At 59.3% G+C, this 9667-nt stretch overlaps 1 protein-coding gene across 1 annotated transcript; it reads right to left on the bottom strand.

Moving 5' to 3' along the window:
* Nucleotides 1-318: 318 nt before the first annotated feature.
* On the bottom strand, nucleotides 319-5916 carry EDN2 (endothelin 2). Its single transcript, NM_001009387.1, is given in 5 exon segments — nucleotides 319-1000; nucleotides 2558-2656; nucleotides 3639-3761; nucleotides 5241-5397; nucleotides 5766-5916. Coding segments are annotated over 5 exon segments (537 nt in total). The 5' UTR covers nucleotides 5830-5916; the 3' UTR covers nucleotides 319-906.
* Nucleotides 5917-9667: the final 3751 nt, after the last annotated feature.

Consider the following 9667-nt stretch of genomic DNA (forward strand, 5'->3'; position numbering starts at 1 on the left):
TGGTACTCTCGTAGCCTCGACTCCTTCCAAACACACTCTTGGGAAAGGCCTGGCCGTAGGGACTGGCCTGCTGGGAACAGAGGAATCCTAGAGGTCAAAGCCACAAATGGCTGTCCAGGCACATGACAGGCAAAAGCCTAGAGAGGGTGAGATAGCAGCCAGAAGTGCCCAGCGGGAGCTTGGGGAGTGGAATGCAGGGCTCCGGCCACCTGCCCCGGACCCCTTCCCTCTCCTTCTTGGGTCCCCCTAACTTCTAAGCAGCCCCGTCCTGCAAGGTGCCTCCCACCTCCGCTTCCGCCAAGACAAAATACCGGGGTACCATTTCATGGTTTATTACAAACACAAGTTCGCAGGTAAATAATTGAGTCTAAAAAAATACATTAAAATAAATAAGTGGAATTCTCAGAGTTCTTAGAGCAAATAAGTTATATACAGGCAGGTGAAGCAGAACAGGCAGTTCTCCCCAGGAGTGTCCCGAGGGCATGAGGGTGTGAGGACTCTGGGGAGGCAGAGCTGGAGGGGTCAGACGGGGGCCACCCAGGACACCAGCCCTTAGGTGGACCCGTCCAGCCTCCAGGGCTGGCTTGGGTCTAGGGTCCACCGCTGCGCATCGATTCTGGCTTGTAGCCAACAGGCAGGAAACCTCTCGGGACGTGGCCTCCAGGTTAGCACATTCCTCATGCGGTTCCTTCCAGCGGCGTGGTGGGGCTGGGGCCGGCGGGGGGACGTGGCTGAAGGCTTTCCCCGGGCCGTGTGAGGGCACGAGCTGCCTGGAAGGAAGTGCCCTCACTTGCACGAGGAGGCCAGAGCGTGTGCCATCCCAGCAGGTGGATTCCCCAGCTCTGGGCTGCCCCTCTCCTCCTGGCTCCACACAGGCTCCTTCCCAGCATTCCTTGGCCACCGGTGCTATCTCTTCCACCGCCTGGAGTGTGTAGGCCTCAGTTCCCTCACTGCCACCTGTTGTCGCCTAGCAAAGTGGCTCTTGGCTGCAGAAATGTCCCTGGAATCAAGAAGGGTCAATTTAGCATCTCAGGAGATATGGACTGCCCAAGAGTTCCCTGCAAGAGACAGCAGTTGTAGGAACGGGCCCCTTTAATCATAGCTGCTCTGGGGTCAGAGGTCAGCCACAGCTGACCCTGAAAACAAAGTCTGCGCATCAAGGACAGGCCAGACCAGGCCTAGAAGCTTCCCTGCCCACGAGGACTTTGACAAAGCTGACGTCCAACATCAAACACTGCTGGAAGGACCAGAGGGCCGAGACCAGCGTATCTCCTGTGACCTGCCTTCCCACGTCCACACCTTTGCTCATGTCGCTCCTTCTAGGCTGTTTACCTTCCCTCCACCCACATTCCACCTACTGAAATTCCCATTCTTCAAGGTCCAGCTCAGGGTAGTTCAACCCAGACAAATATGGGTTCTAGCTTCCCTTTGAACCAGGATGAGGCCCTGGGAAGGACTCTGGCATCACCCAAGTGGTCTCGTCCTGGCTCAAAGTGTCCCAGACCGGGAGCTAGGAGGCTGGCTTCAGGTCCCAGCTCTGGGAGCTCAGGCAGGTGTGTCAACCTCTCCGAGCCCCTTTCTTCGTCTGCCAGTGTGAGGATGAGTGTAGGCTGGCAAAGCGAGCTGTTTGCCCACCCGAGGTGCCATATGCACTTGCAGAGTCTAAACCTTGATTTTCTTTTCATCCAAAGATACTCCCGAGGCGTATGCTGCGTCTTCCCCAACCCACCATCCTGCCCTTTCTCCTACGTTTCCTCCTCTCCACCAAGATGGGAGGCCCTGAGGGGCTGAGCTGGGCCCCAGCACCGGCCGGCTCCGAGGAGCCTCAGGGACAGAGGGCGGAATGGCTGACACCTGCAAAGCATCCCTGGGGTGCCAGGCCCTGCTCGAGGCGCCCCACATATGTCGATTCATCTGCCCTCACAACAATTCCCTAGAGATGGATTGCACTGCTGCCCCTGGAACAAAAATGGGAGCCGGAAGCACAGAAAAGTGAAACGACAAGTTCAAGGTCACAAAGCCTTGTTGGGGACAGAGCTGGCTCAGAAGCTGCTCCGTTAGCCGCCTGTCTGCACAGCCAGATGCAGGGTCTCTATTCTCGAGTCAGTTTGGCTGGACGAACATTCGCGGGCACCTCCTGTGTGCCAGGCCTCGAGCTGAGCCACGCGGAGGCGGCCAGGAAGGGGATCCGGTCTGGGACAGCGGGGAGGGGCCAGGCTGGGTGGTCGGCCACTCGGGGCCCAGCACGTAGGAGACGCTTCCTTGGGACACAACCTGAATGAACAGTAGAGGGCCTTCCACGGTCACAATCCCTCAACTGGCCTGAGAAAGTCCACTGCTAGGCCTGGTGGGAACAAAGGGCACAGCAGTCTAGGTCACAGGCTCTGGAACCAGCCAGATGCCACAGACCGCTGTGCCCTTGGGCAAAATGTCTTAACTTCTCTGAGCCTCAGTTCTCTCGGCTGCCCGGTGAGGACCCAGTCGTGCCTCATATGGAGAACAAGGGAAATGTGCTAAGGCATACAGGAGGTGCTCAGTCAGTGGGGGCACCGCTCACCTCAGCTGCTGGAGGAGCTCTCCTGCCGACGGCCGTGCCCTGCCAGCCTGGAACACGTCTGGAGGGGGTCCACTGCCTGGGACCACCACGGCTTCAGGCCTGAAGGAACAGCGTTAGGGCCCGAGTGAGGGGCTGTCCAGGGCCCTGAGAACACCTGGCTGTAGGCCCAGCACCCTCCCTCCGCCCCAGCAGATCCATTTCTACCCCTGTGCACCTGGCCTCCTTCCCTTCCCAGGCGGGGTGGGGACTGAGGAAAACTGAGCTACCGGGAATACGTTCTTAGCCTCAGAAAGAGGCAGCTGGGTGCCCGACCTTCCCAGAATCCAGCCACCTGCAGCTGAGCACGGCCTTTTGTAGGGGAAACTGAGGCAGGGGTGGAGCCCCGGTTTGAGGCTCAGAGGAGGAGTTTCTCATAAACCATTGCGGGGATGGGAGGTTCGAGACGGGGAAGCCACTTTCTGCTTTCCCCAAATGCTCCGAGGGGACGAGGGAGGGGACAAAGTCCCCCACCCCTTTAACAGATGGGAAAACTGAGGTGCGGAGAGCGAAGAGGTGTGGCAGAGCACCCCCGCCCACCCCTTCCTCAGCAATTCCATGACAACCTTGGGATGGTGCCAGGGCCTCCCGACTCCAGATGTCACTTCTCCGCGGAAACTCCAAAGCCCTCCGAGGCTCCGTCCCAAATCCAAAGCCCCGTGGACTTGGTCAGGCAGACTAAGGCTGAAAGCCCAGCTCTCCTTCTGACTAGCTGTGTGGCCCGATGAGACAAGTCCCCTCCCTTCTCTGGGCCTGGACTGCTTTAGCTGACACCGGAGGAGAATCCCTCCTGCCCCCGAGTGAGGGTGGGAGCTCTCAGAAGACCCCGGAGCTGGGGACTAGGAGGGACTTGGGGTGACTGTTTCCCCACAGAAAGGAACATGCCCCATGGGCCCAGGGCAGCCTACGGGGCCCCCAGGACCTTGTCCTCCCCCCCCCCCACCATTGTTAGCCACTCTGCTCTCCTGCTGATCTTCCAGACACTCTGCCCCCCAGGTCCAGGCTAGCAGCCACCCTGGCCTCTGCAGCCTGGGTGTGCACTTACTTGGGCCTTCGATGGCAGAAGGTGGCACAGGCGGGGTCCCTGCCACTGGAGCACTCACAGCGCTTTGGCAGGGAGCGGCGCCGGCGTCTTGGCGGATTTCCCAGGCCGTAAGGAGCTGTCTGTCTGTGGGCGGGCAGCCAGCAAGGTAGTGGTGTAGGGTGGAGAGAGAGGAAGAGAGAGGGAGAGGGAGAGAGGATGAGATAAACTACGGCCACTGGCAAGCAGAGGCCGTCCGCGGTGCATCCTGGCATGGCCACCCGTGCCACCGGGCTGGAAGCAGAAGGCTGCCAGCCCCTGACCTCGGGAAGCCTCAGTGCATTCTTCTGCCCGGGTGCCAGGTGGTCCCGGACAACGTCCCTCCCCTTTCTGGGCCTCTGCTTGCTCCCCGCCTCTGGCCCTGCTCAGTAAGACTGCCAGCATGGGGAGGATGGGGTGGAACCGTGCTCTCTCCCTAAGTTGAAGTGGGGCGTCCCCCCAGCCCGATCCCTCTCACGGCTAGGAACTCGAGCTGAAGGATGGAGCCTTGCTAGTCCCCCTGGAGGAGAGGAGAAAATACCATCTCAAAGCAGTAAGCATGCAGGCTAAGCTGCCCTCACCTGGCCACCACCTGCCTGGAGGGGTGATAAATGTGTCTGAGCGCTTTGACCTAAAAACGGTGTGTGCATGTGCTTGTGTGTGCATGTGCGTGTGTGAGATCAGGTGGGGTCGGTTTCAGATTGAAAGTCTGGCCAAGGCGGGCTGGGGGCAGGGCAGGGGCCCTGTGGCCGGTTGGACCAGCACCTTCAGGTGCCAGAGCTAATTTTAGACGATGCGGTTGGGGTTGTAATGACTCCAGGTGGACCCGGCACGCAGGGACTGGCAGGGTTCCCGCCCTGAGCAAGTGTTTGGATGCGGATTAGCTCCACACACGCTTACGTGCAGGGCTTCTCTTGCCTTTTGCAATTTGGGGAAGGGAAAAAAAAAAAAAACACAAACACACACACACACACACACACACACAGAAACTTCAACTTGAAGTATGCAGTGGCCCGGAGGCAGTGCGGGTGCAGACAGAACAGACAGCACTAGGCTCCCACCCCAGCTCTGCCAGGTGACACAGGGCAGGTTTCTCGTCTTGTCACTGGGGACAACAGCACTACCTGCTTCACGGGGAGGATGAGGGATTCAGGAGCTGATAACATACGAGCAGTGCTTGGCATAGGGCCTGGCACAGCCGAGACACGGGCACTGTCATTAATCGTATTATTCTTGGAAGATCATGCAGAGGCAGCATGGCATCCATGGGCCTGGGATGGAGCCTCTGTCTACCATTTACTCCCTCCTGTGTAATCCCCGGGAAGGCACCCAACCTCTCTGAGCCTCGGTACCCTGATCTGGAGAATGGAGCCAATACTTTCCTACCGGGCTGCTGTGAGAATTCTCAGGAGCCAGCCCTGGATTACTTAGGCATTCCCCACGTGGGCGTTGGAACGATAACCAGTAACTATTAATATTAGCTCAATGATCCCGTCTGGAGGCCCAGGGAGAGCTGCACTGTGCCAGAGATTCCCCATCCCCTGCCCCGCGTCTAGCGGCCCCGCCTGGATCCCCGCGGTAGCTCACCCGGGAGTGTTCACCCAGATGATGTCCAGGTGGCAGAAGTAGACACATTCCTTGTCGAGCCAGGAGCTGCAGGAGCAACGTCGAGGCCGCAGGTGGGAGGCTCGGGCGCGGTGTGAGGGTGCTGGTTGGTCCGGAGCAGCAGCCACCTGGCCCTTGCCTGCACGCACAGGAGGGGGACAGAGGTGGACAGGTGGGTCGGGGTGCCCGGCACAGCGGGATAGGGGGACCCGCCGGGCTCCTCCTCTTGCATAATTGAGGAAGTTGGCATTCTCGTTGCTTAGGAGCTCCAGGCCAGCCAGGGGAAGCCCCAGCAGTCCTGGTGGGAAGGGCTGGTGGCTGTCCTGTGCCTGCAGCACCTCTTGACTTGCAGAGCCCCTTGAAGCGGCCACTGCTGCGGGGCCCCCACCCATGGATGCCCCCCAGCTGGCTTGCGGGTACGGTGCCCTGGGGCAGGAGACACCTTCAAGCAGACCCAGGGTGGGGGCGGGGGGCGCTGCCGCCGCAGGTGAGGCTAGGGCAGCTCACCTTCATGCAGGGCCAGGAGCAGGGCCAGGGCGATGGAGCACCAGGCGGTGGGCATGGCGACCATAGTGGCGGTGGAGCGCACAGGCTGGACCAGAGCAGGGAGCGTGCCTGTTGCCAGCGTCTTGCTGCCAGGCAGAGCCGATAGCTCATTGCCTCAGTGCCCTGGCTGCTTCTTATAACACCAGGCACAGCCCCGCCTCTGCCCGACCAGCCCTGCCCTGCCGCACAGGAGAGCCAGGGACACCGCCTCCTCCCCAGGCGCCTGGCCCGCCCCGGCCTCCGCGGTTGGAGGGGAGGGGGGCAGGGGAGGGCGGAGGCGGGAGGGAAGGCCCCGCTCCTCCCTCTGTGCCTGGAGCACCTCCTGGAGTACCGAAGCGCCCCTGCGGCCCCCAGGGACCTCTCCCAGCCCTGCTGGGCTTCCTCAAGTTATCCCCAAAGTGCTCTGAGTCCCCTTCCTCACTTTCTGTGTGGCTGTCCCATGGGTCTTGCCCAGAGCTAAGAGTTGGGGAGGGGAGGCCCATGAGCAGAACCCTCTCTCTCCTTGGAAGGCACCCTGCCGTCCTGCCTGCTTACTGCCAACAAGGCTGAGGATGCCCTTTCTATTGTGTGGGAGGGGAAAGGGGGTACTCAAGGCTGTGTGGCCTTGGGCAAGTCAGAGCCCTCTCTGGGCCTGCTTTCCTCAGTGAAGGACACAACCCACCCCTGGCCTCTGACCAGCCTAGAGCTGTCTCATCCTTACCTCACCCAGGAAGTGCCCCTCTTCCCTCCTTCCCCATCCCTCCTCCCGGGGCCTGGGGATGGGAGTTCTGGCTCCTTTTCAGGCTCCTATTGGCCCTGTGGGCACACATATAAAGCACTCCTTGAAAGGTCTCCCACCTTGGACATGGCAGGGTGCTTGGTTCACCTCGGTGGGTACTCTCTTCACAAAAGGCAAGGCAGGGGCGTCTGGGTGGCTCAGGTCATGATCTTACAGTTTGTGAGTTCGAGCCCCGCGTCAGGCTCGCTGCTGTCAGCGCAGAGCCTGCTTGGGATCCTCTGTCCCCTTCTCTCTGACCCTCTGCTCACACTCTTCTCTTTCAAAAATAAATCAATAAACCTTAAAAAAAAAAAAAGGCTAGGCAATGGGGGGGGTGCCCCGGGGGCGAGCATTCTGTTTCTCAGAAGCCAGGTCTTGCTGGAGACAGAGTGGGGATGCGCCGGTGCTGAGCTAAGCAGCTGGTGGAACTGGCAGTCGTTCTCTGTTCCTGGCCCAGCCTGGCTCAGAGTCCACCTCCTGCGATGTCTTCCAGGGACCCTGTCTCCAGGCACAACCGGAAAAGCCTTCTCATTTCTCGGAACTCCCAGAGCCTTACTCTCCAGCCTGCCTGACTCATGACTTTGGCCTTATCTCTCCAGCAATCTTGAGGTCCAGAACTCCAGAGAACGCGGGGCCCGGGAGCCTGCCTGGTACACAGTAGGAGCCCTCTGAGCGAGTGCTCTCTGAGGGAGGGGGGAGTGAATGAATACATGCCTGGTTTTGAACCCGCGGAAATTTACGTCCCCAGGAACCCAGGCTGCTCAAGTTTTAGTTCCTGTGTTCAGCAGCGGTTTTGTCGTTAGATGTCTATGCAGGGGGCAATAGATGACCACAGAGAAACAGGTGAGCTGGCTTCTTCCTAGGGCAAGACCAGAGCACATACATGTGTCTGCGTGTGCCTGTGCCATCCTGGTGCAGAGGGACGGGACCTGAGGACGGAGATGGCCGTTGGAGTTACCTTCCTTCCCCCAGGCTGGATAAGGTTGGAATGGAAGCAGGAATAAACATTTCTGAGCACTTACTGCGTGCTCAGAGCCTTTTCAACTCCTCTCCATTGTGGCCCTGGGAGGCGGCTGTGACCATCCGGGATCAGCTCCCCTACTGTCCGAGCCGAAATGAAGGCTCAGAGAAGAGCTCTGCCTGGTCCAGTCTGCACAGCGCTGGCACAGGGACTCAGGTCTCAGATCTTGGTCTCCCGGTCTCTCCAGCAAAAACCAGAGACTCCCCACGCAGTGCTCACTGCCCTCCCCCGCAAGGTGCCTCTCTAAGAATTTAGAAGAGTATTTCTGGAATGAGGTGAGCAATACTCCTAGTCATTTCTATTAGCCTCCGAGAGAATATAAATACGAAATCAAACAGGGTTCGGGTGGGGGCAGGGGGTGGATAGAGAATTCAAACTACTGAACCATGAAGAGAAGAAAGGAGAACAAGCAGGTCAGCAGGGAGCAGGAGGGGGTCTGGGTGGTGAGGAAAACAAACAGGGAATCAGATAAAGACAGGTAGGGAGAGAGGGAGGACAAGGAAGCAGAGCCTAGCGCGAGAGAAAGAACTCGGATTTGAGAAAGTAAAAGAGAAAGACCATTTGGAAGGAGAGTGAAGGTTCCACTGCGTCTAATCTTTACACAAACGCAAAGTGCTGCTCAGGACAATAGGGAACCAGAGGCTCTGAGTCTGGGAAACATAATAGAAGAATTAAACGGACCAGGAGACAGGATCCGTCTCTGGTGTGAAAGGAGGAAGACGACAGGGCAGGGGCCACCGCCTGGGCCTCGTGGGGTCAGTGCAGGGAGCTGTGCCTGGCTCCAGTTCCTCTCCTGCCCTGAGCTGGGCAAACAGGGCTCCTGTGAAATGGAGAGGGCAGGCCCGGAACCTGAGCGAGCTCAGATCCTAGGGGGTGAAAGCGTTCCCGGAACAGCGCTACCCCACCGGCAAGAGTTGGTTTCCAGGTAGAGAAAATTAAGCTGAGTTAAAAATAACCCCAGCCCCAGCCCCAGCCCCAGCCCCAGCCCCATAGCTCTCTAGCCTGGCCCTGACCATCACCTCTGCCCCTCCCAGCTGGCCTGGCTGCATGGCCCCCAGCCCCACTGCTCTGGTCAGCTGCTGTTGCACTGCCCCAACCCGATCTGGCCCTGTTCCCTGCCTGGGCTGGTAAAGCTGCAGGTCTGGGGACAGGGATTCACTGAAGGCCCGCCCCCCCCCCCCCCCCCCCCCCCCCCCCCGTCAGGATTTGGAGGGAATCATTTTGTGCACAAAATAATTTGCTCCACTCATGCTTGGTCCCGGCCCAATCCAAGGAGAGATTTGTGGGGAGGGCAGGTTGGCAGAAGAGAGAAGTTGAGGCATATTTCTGGGTGAGATGCTGTGCCAGAAACTGCCCTCTAGAAAGCCTCTCCAGCGTCCACTCCCATTTGCTGGGTGAGATAATTGAGGTCCAAGAGGAGCAGCAACTTGCTCGAGACACTGATGGGGCCGGACATGTTCCCGTGGCTACTCTTCCAGCCCCAGTCTTTCCAGTACACCTGTGAAGCTGCCAGGGGTCCAAGTTGAGCCCCTGGGTCTGTTTGGGAAGGGCTGCTAGGAAGGACCCAGTGGCAGGAGGGCCAGGGCCCTGGGCTAGAGCTAGGCCACCTTCCCGTGCACCCTCAATGCCCCCCAAAGCCCCCTCTAGACCCTCTGGACTAAGAGCAAATATCTTCGGCTGTCCAGCAGCTGAAGCCACCGTGTGGGCTAGAGGATGCACAGGGGTGAGGATTAAATGTCTGGCGATGTTGTCCAACAGGGAGGCCACGGGCTGCAGCAGGTGCCTGGTGCGTTTGCAGGAACAACAAGCTTCTTCCCAGCTCTGCTACGCATCCCGTGTGGCCTTGGGCAAGTCCTTCCCCTTCCTTGGCTTCCCTGGGAAGTGTTTCTGCCTTCTGAGAGGGGTGCGCTCAGCTCTGACAGCCTATGGCGTTCAGAACCAACCTGACCGGAGTTTAGAGCTCCCCAGATAGCCCTGTCACCTCTTGCCACCAGCGTGAGACCCCCTGGTCCCTCCCCTCCAGAAAACCAGTTGCTTCCCTGTGGCCACCACCCTGGCCCCACCAGGTTTCAGGAAGTTCTGTGT

Source organism: Felis catus, chromosome C1 (assembly GCF_018350175.1).
Source record: "Felis catus isolate Fca126 chromosome C1, F.catus_Fca126_mat1.0, whole genome shotgun sequence".
Lineage (NCBI taxonomy): Eukaryota > Metazoa > Chordata > Mammalia > Carnivora > Felidae > Felis > Felis catus.